This window comes from Leptidea sinapis, chromosome 21 (assembly GCF_905404315.1).
Source record: "Leptidea sinapis chromosome 21, ilLepSina1.1, whole genome shotgun sequence".
Lineage (NCBI taxonomy): Eukaryota > Metazoa > Arthropoda > Insecta > Lepidoptera > Pieridae > Leptidea > Leptidea sinapis.
In genome coordinates, this window is record NC_066285.1 from 5,433,619 (window position 1) to 5,453,823 (window position 20,205).

The 20,205-nt window shown below is 37.6% G+C and overlaps 1 protein-coding gene across 1 annotated transcript; it reads right to left on the reverse strand.

Moving 5' to 3' along the window:
• Positions 1 to 166: 166 nt before the first annotated feature.
• Positions 167 to 19,315, reverse strand: LOC126970405 (leucine--tRNA ligase, cytoplasmic). The gene is made up of 13 exons (XM_050816238.1): positions 19,146 to 19,315; positions 18,790 to 18,996; positions 18,184 to 18,552; positions 16,039 to 16,283; positions 13,717 to 14,615; positions 7,707 to 7,965; positions 6,639 to 7,003; positions 4,744 to 4,888; positions 4,195 to 4,318; positions 2,703 to 2,957; positions 1,648 to 1,857; positions 930 to 1,164; positions 167 to 436 (listed from the first exon to the last, which is right to left on the reverse strand). The coding sequence occupies exons 1-13, from the start codon at positions 19,146 to 19,148 to the stop codon at positions 234 to 236; spliced, it is 3,519 nt and encodes a 1,172-aa protein (XP_050672195.1). The 5' UTR covers positions 19,149 to 19,315; the 3' UTR covers positions 167 to 233.
• Positions 19,316 to 20,205: the final 890 nt, after the last annotated feature.

Genomic DNA, 20,205 nt, shown 5'->3' on the forward strand with positions numbered 1-20,205 from the left:
TCCTTCTCAAGGTACGATGAGTGTTTTAAACAGTAATCGTTAAACGACAACCACATCAATAAATAATTTAGTTTGAAGCCCCCTGTAGCACTAAACACGCAGTCGATAGCGTGATTGAGAAAAAAATTATGTTATAACTATCTGGGGATACAAATACAAAAACAAATTAATAAATAAGTAATATTTTATTTATAAATAATAAAGAGATTTATTATTATTATATTACAAAATATTTATTTATAAGTGTATAGGAACTGGAGTCCGATATCCACGTTAGTTCCGGAGACGAGCAGTCCTACCCTGGCGGGATCCACGTTCACTGTAAGTACGGCACTATCGTCCAGGGCCACACACTTGGTGTCGAAGTCTCCCGCTGGGATCCGACGGGGCCCCAGCACGGGGTCTGAATACCGCCATAACTTTAACAGGCTTAAATCTGAAATTATTATTTCAGTAGGATTTTTTTTTTATTGTTCAAAATATATAAGAAACAAACTATAAAACAATTTAAGCTATCCTCATGAAACTTAAGTGTTTATGTGAGGAATAGCGAGTTCACTTATTCTAAGCTTAAAATATTTTAATATTAAATAATTATTATCCTAAAAATATCCAATTAAAGTCAAATAAAATTAGATATAATGAGATGACTGAATAACGATATGATGCGATCATTACCTGACCAATAACGACATGTTGCGATTATTACCCGACCAATTACATTATGTTGTGATCATAACCTGCACATTCATTTAGTATCCCACGTCTATTCACTTCAGTTGGCTAACTGAATCGTTTGCATTGCGAGTATTAGCGAGCATTAGGAGCCCAATGGTTTACAAGGACGGCATACAATTTCATACAATAGTATGTGACGTACACTATATTTACTCAATAGAGTAAATATTTTTTTCTGGATTGCTAATTACCTTGGATTGCTTTCACTTCTCTTGCTATTTTGGCCTTTACTTTATAAACGGTGTCCCCATTCAACACCGTGACGGCGGTGGTGAAGAGACCGCTGGAAGGTTGAGGGTTGACGAAGGACAGGAGGAGGCCAGGGTCGGAGATGAAGTTGACGTGTGGCTGTCCGGGAGCGCAGTCCTCGCGAGTCTTCTCTGGAGTTTCGGGATCGTCCGTGTACTTCACCTCGAGTGAGTCCAACTGTCAACCAATAATTTGTATGTGGATTTAAGTGAAAATACGTGACTGTGAAAAACAAATACACTTGGCATTTTGTATCCCGAGCGGCACTGCGTATTGTAATGGGCAGTGCGTATCAATTACTATCAACTTTATTTAATTTAATTAATTATATCACTGTCCTTTTGTCTTTCTTTTTTTTGTTTTCGAATAGTTTTAGGTTACCTATAGTAACTTATTATTTTATATTATGTTTAAGGCGACGTTACCAAATGGTTCAACGGAAGACTAGCAGTGGTTGTCAAACCAGCAAACATGCTGAGTTGGGACCACTTTGAGACATACAGAAAATAGTATTCCATAATTTTGTTTACGAAAGTTACAACTAAATTTTTTTTAAGTTTTTGTATTTAGTTATACTTCACAAATAAAAAATTTCTTTTTCTTACAACTGAACGTCATGCCCGTCTTGTCCCCTAATCATATAAACAAACAGATAATGACCTGCAGCGTGTCGCACAGGTAGCGCGCGTTGTCCCGCAGCAGCGCGGCCTCGTCGAAGGGCAGCGACAGCGAGAGCGCGTCAACTCCGAGCCGCTGCAGGTTGTCTCTGGCCAGTTGTACGAACGGCATCACTCGCTTGTTGTACTTCTTCAGCTCGCTCACCGCAGACAACTTCACGGAGATGCTCTTGTTGTCGGGCAATCCGTCTGCCTTCAATTATTATACTAATTATTATTAATTTCTGAAATATCAACAGCAATATACACGTATAAAATATAATAAATAAATATAATAAAATAGGTATATCATATTTTAATATAATTATACATAGAATGTCCTCTATTTGAAAGATGAAGTTCATATATACATGACTAGGTAATTTTAAATAAAACTAAAATTAAACAAACACTAGTTTTCGAGTTGCCGCTTAAATGGGCGGGAAATGTATTGTATACATAGTTATCTATGGTGTGTGGTTTATGGCAAAGGTACACCCATACAGCCAATGCGGGAATATTGAAAATTACTTAACATACCTAGCAGCATCTTGACAAATAATAATAATAATATATATTTGTTTCAGAATCAAAATCATTATTATGTCCTTAATAAATAATGCAAGTTTATAATTAAACAGACTCATGAAGCCGCATAAATGCCTTTATAATCTGCGCTAATTGGATGGCATGGAAGCCGTCCACGATGCCATCCGCGAACATTGCCGAAGCACAGAAAAAGCGGGGCATCAACCTAAAAACCCATTGTTGTACTGAACGTGCAAGGCAGTAAGTGTTCTTTGAGTATATCTGACCCACAGGCTGCTCGTATAGAAGGTTTGAAAAAAAGGCTTTGAAAAGCGTTATCTTAAACTCATTATATTAACAAGTTTTTTCTTAAGTTGACATTAAAATGTTTAGTCTAATGATTTAAACATAGCATATAGATTTAGTTGTCTGTGGCACCAAAACAACTGTCCTTTTTTGGCGACATTATAGTACAGTAAATAATGTAATGTAAACAAAAATGTGGTAAATAAACTTTATACACGAGCTCACCCCGTTCAAGTCACTGAGGGTGCTCAGTATGATGTGCTGCCAGCGAGGGTATTGCTTGGCCACCCACAGAACTGCGCGGTTCGGTCTGAGCTGCTCCGGTCTGCTCTCGCCCTTCTTGCTCTTCCTGGCGGCGCAGTGGTTCTTCAGGTAGATGCGGAACGAGTGCGCCGCCTCCATCAGATAGTCGCTGGCCTTCACGGCCGTGAGGTCCACCTCACCGGCGACAGGCCATCTAGCTCGCACTATGCTGTCTTTCTGAAACATTGATCAATATAATTTTTATACGATGTATTTGCCTCTACTGTAAGGTATTATAATAAGATATAAAATTCTAGAAGATAATATCGATACCTCAGTTCCAAAGAAAAACAATTCAAAAAGGGGTTCGAAAAGAAAATAACTCGAGATGTTACTATTTAAAACGAAAATATTCAAGACGTCTGAAGAAATGTTGGAAGTAACAACTAAACTTCATTCACTTAACGACTTATTTCTCTGTGGTTATGGTGGATTGCCGTTTAATAATAAAAAATATGAGAAACGGTTCCGTCTCAAACTTACTGAATTTCGAACTTGTTACACTTTGGAACTCAGGTATCGATATAATATATTTTCACGTATGTATGTGCTCGCAAATCTCGATAACTTCAAATGTGAATATGACATGATATAATCAAAGCCAACCTAACATGCAAACAAAGCAGTTCCTTAATCATTTTATAATTACAATGAAGACTGTGACTGAAAATATATTTTAGGAAATGTAAAAAACTCGTATAAAGATATGATACGCGGAACGTAACGTAGCACGGAGAGAGAGGAGAGATTATTATTTTTTATTATAACAAATATATTATAATAAAAACAGCGTTTATCATTACCATCAGAATAGCTTGGAATAACTTAAAAAAAGAATTTTGACAGACTGGTGGACAATGGAGTGATGTGTCACCCTTATTTCCGATTTTTTTTCTGACGTAAGGCCACCACTATTACAAAAGCAGTATTTTTTTTTATTTGATGAGGAAGAAATACAGTCTATAGTACCAGTGGGAAGCTTTTTTGCACAGGATGCCGGCTAGATTATGGGTATGAAGCATTATTGTGTTTCGGTCTGAAGGACACCGTAGCTAGTGAAGTTACTGGGCAAATGAGACTTAACATCTTATGTCTCAAGGAGACGAGCGCAATTGTAGTGCCGCTCAGAGTAATTGGGTTTTGCAAGAATCCATAGGCGGCACTGCATTGTTATGGGCAGGGCGTATCAATTACCATCAGCTGAACGTCCTGCTCGTCTCGTCCACATCTCCTACTCTGTACCGCCACTCGGATCAATCTCAGCGAGGCACACAAATTCGCGGGGACGAGTTGTGTGGAAAACGAAGGTAGATTTAAACCTTCCCTCATCTCTGCTCTAGTCTTCCCCTGGCTAACAACATGCTATGTGCACTGTTTGTCTATCCTTGCCAAATAGGTTGATTTAGTTACTTACGTGGCCCAACATCGTCCACACATGTTCTGCGACGTGGGGACAGATGGGCGACAGGAGCACCGCCTGGGTCTCTATGTATCGAGTCACAATGTCTATGTGCAAGCCGCTTTCTGAACACAGTTCCCTGTTGACAACCAAACAAACTCTTTATAGTATTACTGGATTAGAATTAGTTAAGTTAATACCAGCAGCTGAATTTCACCAGGTATTTTTCTATAGTATCTCAGTGTCATCTGTGGTTTATATATCACTTTCGAGTTGAAATTAAAGGAGATAGACAAAATGTGCCCCAAAATGTACAAAAAGAAATTAAAAGAAGTTAAGAAATTTATTTTTTCACAATAGCTAATGCTTAAAAAAATTCTTAATAAAAAAAAATTCTTAAGTTTTTTTTTAGCACAAAGAGTCATACAAATCAACGAGTGTTTGACGTAGCTTGTACCACACACTCGTAAACTAATATTCCCGGCCTATGTTTACCGGTTGTCTAACAGCAAGAGACTAAATCTAAGGTGTTGTCTATCAAACACATTATTATGAACATAATACCTGTATTTATCTCTCGCCGCTTGAAGTTCAAAGAAACCACTTTTTAGGGCTTCTTTGAACAGCACTTTGTTATAATTTTCATCTGTTTGTCGAATCTTCATGTTCATCTCACTTATGAACACCTTGTCATGGAAGTTGTAAGCACCTGAGAACACCAACATAAACATTACGTAGGTACTTATTTGGTATTTTAACTAAAAAATAATCGAAACTACAAAGGTGTCTCTTATTATAATTAAAATATTAAGAGTCTAGCTGGCTTTTGAATTGCCAAATCAGGGAAAATCTAAACCTTGTTTGGGTTTATAAAGAAATATATAAACACAAATAAAACTGAAAACAAAAGTTTATGTACGACGCGGGACTCGAACCCGGGATCTCTCGCGTTCCGTGCGAACGCTCTTTCCAACTGAGCCAACTGTTCGAGTGACGTATCGTTGATAAAATCTTATATGCCTTGTTCAACTTTCAGGTTGTGGCTTCATGTACAGGATCTACTTTACAGTTGATGACCTGTTCAGCTCCAATATTTGCATATTTGAATTTGGGTTCAAGTTCCGCATCGTTTATAAAACTTTTGATTTCAGTTTTATTTGTGTATTTAATCCCAGAAGTGAGGGTTATCACTTTAAAACATAAAAAATTGTTAAAAACTATATATTCCGGATGTAGAGTTCAATTTCATAATATTATATGCTGAACTCAAATGGTAAATAATCGAATCAATGAAAAAACATAAATAATGTATGTATTTTTATTATATTTACATTTATTGAAGTTCTATTTCTTTAGGCGCGTTATAAAAAAATGATGAGAGTGAAATTTTAAGATGCGCGCGCATCACTGTAACACAAAAGTATCAGGGTGAAGTTGGTTCCTAAAATTTTCTGACGTTTGCGACATTTAGTTTCGGTTTCTTCGTCCATTACTAGGCAAAAGGTTCTAGCCTGTACAACCGTATTCGTTATTTAATAATTAATTGTCAGCTATCGTTGCAAGATTTTTACAATATTGTTATTTCTACAAACGTAGAAAGCACAAGGAATAAATAATTTTAATTTAATAATTTTAATCTAATTTTTGCTTTGTTAGGCCAAAAAAGTATAACTTCTTGTGTGCATACATAAGTACTTTTATATAGTATTTTTATGACTATTCGGTAAAGTACACATCAAACATTATTCATACATCGTTATTATTTAGGTACACCACTGCCAAAGTTAAAATAATTATCACTTCACCTTAGAGGAATAAACTCCACAATAATAATATTAATTAACGATATTTATTTCAAAAATTCAATTAAATCAACACTTTTTTCACTTTATGTTCAAAGTGAAAGATGCGCAGAATAGGTGTCAAATGTGTGGTGTAAACCTTATTGATTTTTCTAAAAATAAAAATGACTTTTATTTTTAGAAAATTTTATGTTTGTTGCTAAAATCAAATAGTTTCTGCTATAGTGACGTCACAAAATGGTGGCCGGCGTTTTCGGTCACGTGACATACAGATAATAAACCTATGAGTTTCATTTTGAAAATATAATAATTCTCAAGTTTTTATAATAAATTAGTATTGAATTCTTATTTCTTATGGCAAAAACACTAGAAGTAACATAGGTACTTTCATAATTAAATTTTGGATAAATGAAACTGACCTATGTGAGTTCATTCAATATATCAACTAGACTCACGTGTTCTGCTAAATACAATGGTGACCACTGTTATTCTGGTTATTGATATTAGAGACAAATATGATTTGTCTTATTGTAGATATTATGTTGATGTCTAAGAGCGTGACGAAGCCTTCACCTTTCACCTCACCTACGAAAACTGTATGTGGAGTGCGCCAAAAGAAGTTTTCACTTCAAAAAACCAAAAATAAATGAGACAAACCATTGCGTAACGTAGTTCTAGTGTTGATAATTTCTTTAACCCACTCTAGAAAAGTGTAGAGCCTCAAGATGGCCGCGTCAGCCGTGCTCTCGACAAAGTTGGCATCTTCTATCGAATCCCCGGCATCAGCCAGGGTCAGCCTCATACCGTCCGCGCTGAATTTGTCCAAGGACTCAGACAGGGTTAAGAAGTTCCCTTCGGACTTGGACATCTTGGCAGAGTTCAGCATAAGATGCCCGTTGGCCCGGATACCTTTGGGCCATTTGTTCTCTTCATTCGGCCAGATTGCACAGTGATTGAATATGTAGTATGAAAGATGGTTTTGAATGAGATCCTTCCCAGAGGTCCGCATATCAACAGGGTACCTAAAATAATAATTATAATGTATATACAGCGTGCCGCTAAAATGGCGACATTAATTGGACCATCCTGTAAGTAATCTAGTAGTCGCAGCTAGCTAGCTAACGTAGGCACTGACACCTACTTATACCACGCCACATCGTCACATCACAGCCGTCAGAACTTGTAGGTGAATAGCCTATAATACAATTAACTTACAATATAATACAATTTTTGTTTTTGAAATGTATAATTTGATTGAAAATTTCAAAATATCAATTATTTTATTTAAAATTTATTTTTTGTGATTATGGATAATTAACTCTAGCTCTCAGACTTGTAAAGAGATGATAATTAACTATTTTCATAGCTCCAATTTCTGCATATAAATTTATTCTTTTATTTCCTTCTTAGATGTCTCCAGGGTGATGTTATTGTTTAAATAAAATCAATTTGTTCTTTAGGAATACCTTTGTATCGATTTTACCGTCGTGATCAGACGATATTCAGACAAAAAGTTTTTATGCTTACTAACTCTTCCATTAAATTTCCATGGCAAAAATAATTAAATCTACTCAGTGACTACTTTTAAAAGGATTAAAACGCGTGTAATAGAAGCTGTATTTTTAGATTATGTTTTTATTTGTAAAATTCATCGCCATGTATTGAATAAATAAAAGTGTATAGACATGAAATAGGCTTCAGTTGACAACATCCTCTTTAACTTACCAATAATTAAATGATTTCTTCATGAGATCCAGTGAACCTTTTGCAATTTTCGAGTCTTTAGGGAATGGTGCATCTTTGAAAAAAATATAGTCCCAGACATCTATAGTCATCTGTTCTGGCTTTATTTTGAGAGAATTCTCAACGTTTCCTCTAAACGTGTTTCCTTGCAGGAAATGAGAGACTGTGTAGTAGGCGTTGTATATTGTAGAGTCTGAGAGAGATTCAATCAACCACTGCGTGTCCCATGGAAGCCTGGTACCTGAAACGATCGTTATTTATTTAAAACTAGCTGACCCGACAGACGTTGTTCTGTATATAATAAATAAAATAATGTTTCTATATGAATTTGTCAATCCCTGTTGTCGTAATGAAATTCACAGCAGAATTGTCAAACCGTGCGTCAATAAATTGTCTCGTAGAAATTATGTATGGACACATCAAAGGAAAAAAAAATTGTTGTTTTTATTTAATTTAGCAGCATTTTCCTATTTATTCACCTTTTAAACCTCCTCTAGACTTCCACAAATAATTCAAGACCAATATAAGCCAAATCGGTCCAGCCGTTCTCGAGATTTAGCGAGACTAACGAACAGCAATTCATTTTTATATATATAGATATATGATATAATACATTATGGTACATATTAAAATGATATGTATTAACTTTTAACCATTAATATATTTTTTTAAATTTTAATTAAATTATTTGATTTAACTTATTATTGTGTATATGCAAAAGACCTTCTTAACACGCATCGAAATTGGTAGGGCAGTAGGTATTAGTTACGTATAGTATTTAAATGTCAAAAGAATTTTTTTTGGCCACTGCGAGGCTCGTTTGCACAGCATTTTTAGAAGTGGGAGAGTCACGCTGCCGTCTTTTGACGTCAGCACAATCGGGCCAGACTCGTCCGGGTTAATATGTTTCGCATAGGTTAGTGTCGAGGACCGGTGGCCATTCCCCCCCCCCCTCCACCTGAATATGACAGCGGTACTAAAAAAGATTTTACCCCAGGAGGGTACCGGCTCTACCAGAGTTGGAGAATCCCTCCCCGGGCACTCTAGCCCGGGCTGCCCTTCGTATTCTGGGGAGGGCACAGAACCGCGCATGACCAAGGACAAACGAGGCAGTATCACCACGGCACCCCGCTCCACACTCAACGTGGACTTTTGCAATATCAGGGGAATTCATTCCAATTTAAACGCCGTCCACCACCACCTTGAGACGGCGCAGCCGGCCTTGTGTATCCTTACTGAGACGCAGATATCTCGACCTAGCGATACGTCATATTTAACGTACCTTGGGTACAAAATTGAGCACAATTTTTTGCCTCATGCCGGGGTATGTGTGTACGTTAGGGAGGATATCTGCTGTCGCCGTCTCGGCAATTTTGAGGGTAGGGACCTGTCCACTCTCTGGCTCCGCGTAGATTTAGAGGACCGCGTCCGCATCTATGCGTGTGTCTACAGGTCCCATAGTGGTAACGCAGAAACCGATCATCTCATGGGCTGCGTTCAAGCGGCAATTGACGACGTACTTGCACAGATCCCCTCCGCTGAAATCGTAGTCTTGGGTGATTTCAACGGGCACAATGCCGAATGGCTTGGATCACGTACCACAGACTACGCAGGGCGATCTGTGCATAATTTTGCATTGGCGTATGGTCTGTCCCAATTGGTTGTGTCGCCAACGCGGCTCCCGGATGTGGATAGCCACATGCCGTCCTTATTCGATCTTCTGCTAACTACACATCCCGATGGTTACCAGGTCTTTGTCGACGCCCCTCTCGGAACGTCCGACCATTGCCTGGTCAGGAGTGTAGTGCCTATCCGACGCCAACGTCGCAGACCACCAGCGACCCGCCGCGTTTGGCACTACAAGTCAGCAGATTGGGATAGGATGCGTTCCTTTTTTGCATCCTACCCTTGGGGCAGGGTTTGTTTCCCTTCGGATGATCCTAGTGCCTGCGCCGTTGCAGTAGCCAATGTGATACTACAGGGTATGGATATTTTTATACCAAACTCTGTAGCACCCATCGGTGGCAGATCACAGCCCTGGTTCGATGCGTCTGTTAAAGCAGCATCTGACTGCAAAAAACAGGCGTAACGAACTTGGGTTGCGGCGCTGGGCACAAAGGATCCGAACTGCACAGTTCTTAAGAGGAAATACAACCGTGCCTCCAGATTTTTTAAGCGGCAAATCGCCCGTGCAAAGTCAAAACACGTCGTCAAAATCGGCGAGCAGCTTTCCAGTTACCCGACCGGAACACGCAAGTTCTGGTCGTTGTTGAAAGCTGCTCTTGGTAACTTCAGCCAGCCGTCCATGCCGCCGTTGCACATGAGGAATGACACCCTGGCCCATACGGCAAAAGAGAAAGCCGATCTCTAGTGCACTCTTTTCGCCTCCAACTCGACTCTTCACCACAACGGAAAAACACCGCCGACCATCCCGCGGTGTCAGAGCTCTATGCCTGAAGTACAGTTCAGACAGAAAACTGTTAGGCGAGCTCTGTTTTCGTTGGACGTCAGGAAGTCGAGCGGGCTGGATGGCATTTCTCCAATCGTGCTTAGAACGTGTGCCCCTGAGTTGACGCCGGTGCTAACGCGTTTATTCCGGCACTCTTATTCTAAAGGCGTAGTCCCTGACTCATGGAAGTCAGCCCTTGTCCATCCGATCCAAAAAAAAAGGAGACAGTTCGGATCCGGCAAACTACAGGCCTATTGCTATTACCTCCCTGCTCTCCAAAATCATGGAGAGCATAATTAGCCGTCAGCTCTTGGTATATCTAGAGGGTCACCAGTTGATCAACGACCGACAATACGGGTTTCGCCATGGTCGGTCGGCAGGTGATCTTCTGGTATACCTAGCACATAGATGGGCAGCGGCTATTGAAAGCAAGGGGGAAGGCCTGACAGTTAGCCTGGATATAGCGAAGGCCTTTGATCGTGAATGGCACAAGGCGCTCCTCTCCAAACTTCCATCATTTGGGCTTCCCGAGAGCTTGTGCAAGTGGACCTCCAGCTTCCTCACTTGGCGTAGCATACAGGTCGTTGTCGACGGATATTGCTCGAACCCGAAGCCCGTGAATGCTGGAGTGCCCCAAGGCTGTGTGCTGTCTCCCACGCTGTTTCTTCTGCATATCAATGATATGTTGGACACCTCCAACATTCATTGCTATGCGATAGCACTGGTGATGCCGTATACACTGGCCATGCAGGTCTCTCTCGGGAAATCGTCGACCAATGCCGGGAGAAACTTGTGTCTTCTATCGAGTCTTCTCTTGAGAAGGTCGCGGAATGGGGAAAATTGAACCTTGTCCAATTTAACCCCCAGAAGACTCAAGTTTGTGCGTTTACCACAAAAAAAACCCCATTTGTCGTATCACCGCTCTTCGAGAACACTTCTCTTAAAGCCGCGCCTAGTATCGGAATACTGGGTCTCGAAATCTCGAGCGGTTGCCAATTTCGTGGTCATCTGGAAGGCAAAGCCAAATTGGCTTCAAAGAAACTGGGCGTCATTAATAGAGCACGGCAATACTTAAAGCCGGCCCACATACTAGCGCTCTACAAAGCGCAGGTCCGGCCACACATGGAGTATTGCTGTCATCTATGGTCTGGCGCACCCCAGTATCAGTTCGATCCATTTGACGGCGTGCAACGCAGAGCAGCTCGAATTGTTGGGGACCCAGTGCTCTGTGAACGGCTGGATCACTTGGCGTTGCGTAGAGACGTCGCTTCATTGTGTGTCTTCTACCGCATTTATCACGGGGAGTGTTCCGAAGAGCTGTTTAACCTGATTCCTGCCGCCGAATTCCACCTTCGCACGACACGCCACAAGTTAGGATATCATCCTCACCATCTGGATGTGTGGCGGTCCTCCACAGTGCGGTTTTCTAGGAGCTTTCTTCCACGTACTACAAAGCTGTGGAATGAGCTTCCTTGTGCGGTGTTTCAGGGACGATACGACATGGGTACCTTCAAAAAAAGAGCGTACACCTTCCTTAAAGGCCGGCAACGCTCCTGTGATTCCTCTGGTGTTGCAAGAGATTGTGGGCGGCGGTGATCACTTAACAACAGGTGACCCGTACGCTAGTTTGTCCTCCTATTCCATAAAAAAAAAATGTTGGCTAGATTATGGGTATCACAACGGCGCTTATTTCTGCCGTGAAGCAGTAATGTTTAAGCCATCAGCTGAACTTACTGCTCGTCTCGTCCCTTACTGTCATAAAAACAATTCTATAACATTGTCATCAGAGTAGGACAGCTGGGCGCCACGTTCTGACCGATTATAACTACAAAAAAAATAACCTAATCACTATATGTACCTCTAAAAAGAAATCGTTAAAACAAGTAGCAGCAGAACTGTCTGTGTAGTGTTCATCCGAGGAAGAACTTCTAAGCACAGTAATTTTTGCCGCAAAACATCGTTAAGCCTCACAACTTTACTATAGTGTTACGATTTGAAAAATGCTATGGGCAACTACGTGAGCAATTTCATTACAGTATGACGAACGTAAAGCGATGTAATCAGTTGTGTAAAGTACGACTCAAGTTAAATGCTTACTGCGGCAAATATAATAAATAAGGCCATCATCTCATTAATTCAGTTATTTTTATAACCATTTAAATGTTACTGGGCCTTAAGTTGAGCCAGTAATAATTTGTTGAACAGCTGTACAAATATACTCGATTTAAAAACTGAGCAAATAATTGAACAAAAGCAAATAATATATATTTTACAATTGACTAACAAAGGAGTGTCTTCTCCTTAGACGAAAAAAACCACTCAAGTAGAACTGTGTGCAACATTTATTACACTTTTGCGCACACAATAGGCAGGGAGAGCATCACAAGCAGTGAAGGTAAATGCTGATGACAAACAATGAATTCAAGCTGTAAAGGTTAATGTATCTAATATACGATAATTTATATTTATACATTACTCTTTTCATACATGCTCGCCGGTTGCGGGTGCTTCGGACCTCTCCTTTTCTCAAAACGTCCCCAATTTGGTCGACGAATGTTCTACGAGGTCTCCCGAGACCGACTTGCCACACACACTTGCCATATATATATATTTGATGCGTCATTCTTTCTTCACTCATTCGCTCCACGTGTCCAAACCATTTCAGCATTCCCCACACAGCACATCTAATTTTCTTTCATTCATTAACTCGTAAACTACAACCAGTTTCTCATTCATTCCTCCTCTAACATTCTAAAGATGTTATTTCAAACATGAAAAGAGTAATGAATGTAGAGGAAGCGCGTGAGGTTTGTAAGGATAGAAGCAAATGGCATTCTATTGTCTCTGCCTACTCCGACGGGAACAAGGCGTGAGTGTGTTTGTATATTTATACAGTTTACTAGTTATAACTTTTTATTAAATAATTTATATTAATTAAACACTATTCATATATCTGATGCAGCACCTTACAAACTAATTTGTTTTGTATATTACAGCCATTTTTAAAGTATTCTATTTGATTGAAAAGTGTGGCTGTTGAGTTTCTTGTATTCTTCTCACAAGCTCAACTTTTTCCGAACATATGGTAAATTCAGTTATTTAAAAGAAATATTTCTATTGAGGCTTCAAAAGCGATACTTGTAGTCTAATTGAATAAAGTTCATTTGATATTGACTTTGATGGAGGGGTGGGGAACTATTTTACAAATATAGAAAACATAAACTAACCCCCAAGTCATAAGTCTAAGGGTGTGGTTGGTTGCCGTGCCAAGTAAGCCTACTTGATAGAGTTGACTCCACCAACACTCAAATCTATGGAATGCCAAGAAATTTGTCTCCCCGCTCTCGATTAAATTTTCTCTTAATGTGCATATTTTACAGTTATATCATTAAAGCTTACTGAATCATTTCTTTCTGTTCATTATTACCTACTAATTAAGGGATACAGGAACACAATATTTGATCATAGAAAAGTTTTGAATGTGGGATTATTATTAAGTCTGAAAATTACTGCAAACTTATAAAAATTATTGAATTAACTCACCAAGCCCATATGTCCTGGAGCATGCATACTCATGCAGCCACTTAATAGTCCCAGAGAGATTCTTTCGCACCTCATCATGGAATGTATTCATTGCAGCTAATGCTTTCTCTGCCTGGACTTTCCATTCTGCATTACCATAATCGATATACCATTGGTTACAAAGTGCAACTACACACTCATCACCAGATCTTGAAATAATAGTCTTTTCAGGCTCATAGTAGATTACAGCACAATTTTCTGCCACCAACTGATTTTGAATATTTTTCTTAACATCCTGAATTTTTTTTCCTTTATAATCTCCCACCAATAATACTCCATCATAAAAACCTTTCAAATAAACCATATCTTTGGCTTGGTTCAACTTTTCTCTATCATTTTGACTCTGGATTTTTAATTTCTCATAAACATGAACGGCTGACATGTTACCATACTCGGGAATCTCTAGAACTGGAATAGGTTTAAATGGGAGAACCATTTCATCCTTAATTCCATACTTTTCTCTGAAAGGAGCCTTCTTTTGCAGGTCTACCAGAGCTGCATAATCATCAGGCGAATCAGATGGAACACTTGATACTATACCAGTACCTTTATCTTCTTTTATAGTAAGCATTGGAAGAGCATAAATTTTTGAATAGCTCGTAAATGGTGCTTTTAAAGCAACACCTAACAAGTCTTGCCCTACTATTTCTTTGAGGATTTTAAATTCACCATCATTTTCAGTAAATCCCTGGTAGGACATATTTCTTGCTGCTCTCTTTGTACATATAAATATACCATTTTTGAGAGTTTCAAAAGCAATGTATTTGATATCTGGGTGGACCCAACAGTTGGTTTGGCCATACATTGTCTCTGGCCGTAGAGTTGCAGTTACATAGCTGACTTTCTTTGTGCTAAAACATCTGTAATGAATAACAGTATTTTATGAAACAGTTGTATAATGAGGGTCAAAAACACGAGTGGCGTGGGTACTACAACTACAATAAATATGCTTAAATTTTGAAATAAGAAACTTCAAATATTATTAAGTATGTCTTTTATTCATTTTGTTTAACGATTTGTGTGGCAAATTGAATATTATTTGTATCATGAGTTTAACAATGTCAATAAGAAAGTTATGGACTACGATTGGGCTGTAACGAGGGTAAGTCGCAAAAGCGGCGCGGCCTTACGTGGAGAATGTTTCCACTATGGGCGGGCGCTCCCCAGTACAAGCTCTTTCCATTTGAAAGCATAAAACGTAGAATGGCTTAAATCATTAACGATCAAGTTTGAACTAAAAAAAATATGCTGTTATCCCTGAGGTAATTTTTTCTTATAATCATAAATTATGGATCATAATTTCATTCCGAGCGGCTTACCACTTGTTTTGGAAAAAGTTTGGGAATAACGTCCCCGCACACCGCCACCGACTATTTAGCGACTTTACACGTGGAATTATGATGGCGGGTGATTCTACCCGCCGTATAACCCCAACCTCGCACCTCGCGATTTTTATTTATTCCCAAAATAAAGGATATGGACGCCGAGGCACCAGTGGCTGCATTGACGTGAATGGACACGGATTTCAAAAGATATAATAAAACTAGTAGCTTGCTAGTTTAGTTAGTCAGTATAATTCCAAAGAACTTTCAGTTTGACAGCCCTAGTATTTTAAAGTTTTTTTTAATGAAAATAAGGGACGAGACAAGCAGGACGTTCAGCTGATGCTAATTGATGCGCCCTGCCCATTACAATGAGGTGCCGCTCAGGATTCTTGAAAGACCCAAAAATTCCAAGCAGCACTACAACTGCGCTCCTCATCTTGAGACATAAGATGTTAAGTCTCATTTGCCCAGTAATTTCACTAGCTACGGCGCCCTTCAGACCGAAATACAGTAATGCTTACACATTACTGCTTCACGGCAGAAATAGGCGCCGTTGTGGTTTCCAAAATCTAGCCGGCATTCTGTGCCTCCCACTGGAAAAATTTGTAGGCATGTCTATGTTCATGAAAAAGCTATATGTAATTGAAAAAGACAGCTTGCATGAATGGATTGGTGAAAGTAAAAGAGGTCAGAACAGTTCAATGGATTTTTTTTTTTATACTTTGAGTTCAAAATATATTACAATAAACTATCAGGAATATAAAAATAACTTTTAACATATAAATTTCATAAATTGAACTAAGACAGCATTAAGGATTACAGTCACATAATTTTTAAAAGTAAATTGTGACAAGCCATTATTGCATCAAAATTGATTGAATATTTTAATTAATAAAAAAAAATAATAACGTTTGAAATGGGTTTTCTACCTGACTGAACAATAAACCTCCCAACTTACTTAAGTGGTTCTGGTAGGGGTTCCAAAACTTGCATCATAATAAGTGTGTACTCTTGAGGTCCAGCCCCTTCACCGCTGCTTCTGTCATGGTCCATGCATGGCTGTTTATCTAATGGAGAGTAGATAGTGTAGCGTTTGCCATACATAATTTTATTACGATTCTTGAGATGATTAAATTGCCATCTTACAAATGAATCGTAGAACGGATTGACATCTGTTGTAATGAATTTTCGTCTCCAGTCCACCTGTGAATTATCAATAAATCATAATAGTTTTTTTATTTTTTATTTATGGAGTAGGAGGACAAACGAGCGTACGGGTCACCTGTTGTTAAATGATTACCGCCGCCCACAATCTCTTGCAACACCAGAGGAATCACAGGAGCGTTGCCGGCCTTTAAGGAAGGTGTACGCGCTTTTTTTGAAGGTACCCATGTCGTATCCCGGAAACACCGCACAAGGAGGCTCATTCCACAGCTTTTAGTACATGGAAGAAAGCTACTTGAAAACCGCACTGTGGAGGACCACCGTAACACATCAAGATGGTGAGGATGATATCCTAACTTGTGGCGTGTCGTGTGAAGGTGGAATTCGTTGTTGTTTGTTGTTCATTTGTTGACAATATGTTCAGCTTTGCCATAATTTGAGTGCAGTGGAGCAATCAATGTTATGTTACAATGTGGCAATCAGATATTAGACCATCCATAGGGTCTGCAACTCAATCTTAAGACCCGGTATAGGTATGAACTTTTCTTATGTGTATAAGTAAGAATTTAATTACTAATAAATTCTACCCCCAATACAATATCAATTCTATTTACCATTACTATTTTAACAAACAAAACTAGTTATAAAATGAATATTCGTAGCTTTGCTAATGTATGTTGCATGTTTAACTAGGGCTTAAAAATTCCAATGTTTTTATTATAAATCTAAGATAATGTAGATAGAACCTCTTGCTGCTAGACAACCGAAGAAATAGGCCAGGATCTAACACTCGCAATTTGTAGGTCACTTTATGTTTGGTGTGTGTGCATTGCTCAAAATAGAGGTTAACTGTCAATACATATATACAGACATATGAATGACATAAAAAAAACATCATCAAAAAGTAATGATTGTTGAACTTATTACAAAAAATTGATAAATCAAATAAGTGCTATGTTAACATAAAAAATTTGTCAATAAACACAATCACTTCTGAAAATATAAATTTTATAACTCAATCTATTTTTTAATATCTTCATTAATTATGTTGGAAGCTATGGCGTGTAAAAAAAATTGTTAATTTTTGTTTTGTTTAGTTATAATTAATTTTATTTTGGCTGGGACATACCAAAAACTTCCGTCTCTTCTTATTTTATTTGTAAATCTTCATCGTCTTCGTTTTATTTTATTTGTAAATAGACCTTAAAGACAACTATACTATCTACTATCATACTATGCTAAATTGGGCCTGGTAACCACCGGTCAGTAACCACTGGCCGTAGGCCTGTATTCCCTATTGTTTCTTTTGATAATTAACTTCAATTGCATGAGATTGTTAAATTAATATACAAATAAATAATATTTGTGGATTTTTAAAAATAAATTATGAATAGTTCGTTTTTTATAATTTCTGTTTGCATGTTTTTTTTTTTCAATGAATAGAACAGTTGGGAGGGTTATATTAGTATATTAGTACAAATAAAACTTATAAAGTATGCTATGGTAGCATGACACTTGAAAGTTTCTTTGTCGTTCTTGTAACAAAATTAAAACTTTACAAAAAAATTTTACAAGTATTATATGGTGATGTGTTCACATTAGCAATTTTTATTATTAATAATTTTCTAAATATGAGTACATGCAGTCATTTGACCCACCAACTTCGTATGTAGTTAAATTTTGCCATCTTTCTAGTTTTAAAGCATGCACATTTGGATTTACCCAATCTTTATTATTTAAAGAATGAATGTTTTCTGCATTCAAGATTATCTGTAAGCATTTATCTCGATAAAAAGTTACTTTCAATATAAATTAAATATACAATTTTTACAATTTTATTTTTTATTTTCCGTTTACATTCATAATATTCTACACTAATCTTAGTCATAACAGAAATGAAGAAGTAATATATTATTAATAATAATGAATGAATACATACATGAATTCCCATCCTCTTTAAGTCGGCAACAGCTCTAGGTGGAAAGTAGTCAAGCCAGTACACTTCATCTGCAAACTTCTTTATTTCATCTTCTGGGATGCCAAGAGCTTGCATGATTTGCCATTGATACTTTGCAGTGCCAGTCTTAGCTACAGCTTTGCTTTTTTTTCCCTTGCTCTTATCTTTGGGGACTGTATCTTCCTCTTTAACGAACTCTTCCTCATGATCAGGAAAGACAGGGGGACATCCATACAAAGCCATTTCTCTTTTTAATTTATCTGCACATGCTTTTATTGGCATGCCAGTGCAATGGAAACCAAATGGAAAGAGTACTGCTTTGCCTTTTAAGCGGTTGTACCTTGCAGCAAACTGTTGTAATATTAAACATTCAGATTAAATATCTAATAGATTTGATATTTTGTGTATTTTCTGATCAGGCAAAACAATTACTTAAGGAATATTTTATGCAAACTAATATATATTTATAAGAAACAGAAAAATATCCCTTCACTGGAATGGACATTTTTCCAAGAAGTAATGTTTTATTTTTAGCATCATATTATGTACTTTTTTGTGAGTTACTAAAAATGAAGACAAATATTATACCTCACATTTGGACAGCGAGAATGTATGCCCAAGATGTAGTCGTCCATTCATGTATGGATATGGGAATGTACATAGAAATTTTTCTTGATTTACATCATCGGGTATATCTGCTTCAAATATATTTTCTTTTTCCCATCGCTCCTGGACTTTTTTCTCAATTTCTTGTAAATATTCCACCTTAAACGTGCCCTTCCGGTCTAACGTCGTCTAAAATGTTCAACCTAATTAATTAATATGCCTTGCTTGCTTTAATTAGAGAAAAAAATGCTACCTACTGGCCAGATATTATTTATATTATTTTATTAATAATTAAATTATATTATAACCTATAAACAAAACCTTTCTCCGGATCTTACCATATTTATGAGGACTTTTAATTAAAATAAATTGTGATTGTGAATCCAGTTACTAAACTTTAATTATATATGTTTAATGTTAAATAGATACCATTGAACATTCATAAATATACAAGTCTATACTAAGTACTGTGACTCCACGCTTTACTTTGCGTTTGCAAAATACAATTGTTGCTGATCGCAATTCGCAGCTGATGGTGAGCTGTCAGCTGATCACAGAACACTATAACTGATGTCAATTGTCAAATTCAAAAGACAAAAATACCGTGGACTGATTATTAATAGACAACTGACTGCCGTGCCGCATGTGAGATAGCATGATTTTTTTTAATTTATTTAGTGGCACGGGATGCAAGTCCATAGGCCAAACTTATTACTAAGATAACAAAGTTAAATTTTTCCTATAGTATTTACAATAAATTTGTACAATGGCTTGTATAACGATAAATTACACAAAATGTCTTCTAAAGTGGAAGGTGTCGTTTGCATTTTCTTCTTATCATCCAATGTTATATTTTGAATGTCTGCTGCTAAAATTAAACGATGAAAGTTATACTGTTGACAATTCATGACCATATGTTCTAAATCAGCTGTGTTATCTGTTGTACAGTGTTTACATTTATTCTCTGATTCTGGTATTATCTTCAGTTTTGCTAGGTGTGCCGGGGTTCTACAATGACCAAATCTCAATCGGTTTATAGTGGTAATAAAATTTCTATTATTGACATCCTTGTGTTTGTGATACCATGCTAAAAGCGGCGGGGTCTCTTGTATTTTAGTGTACCATTTTCCTTTTTCTCTGCTAATAAGTGTCCAATAACTGTGCCACAACTCTCTCAACTTTGTTTGTAATGTTACATGGTAGTCTGTATAAGGAACTCTTAATACTTTGCTGTGATCTTCATCGAATTCACCTCGGGTTGCTTTATCCACCACTTCATTACCAGAAATACCACTGTGGGAAGGTACCCACTTAAATGTAACAGATTTGCCACTATTCTTTAACTCTAATATAATTTTAGTAATATCAAATAAAATATAATTACAACATTGCTTACTT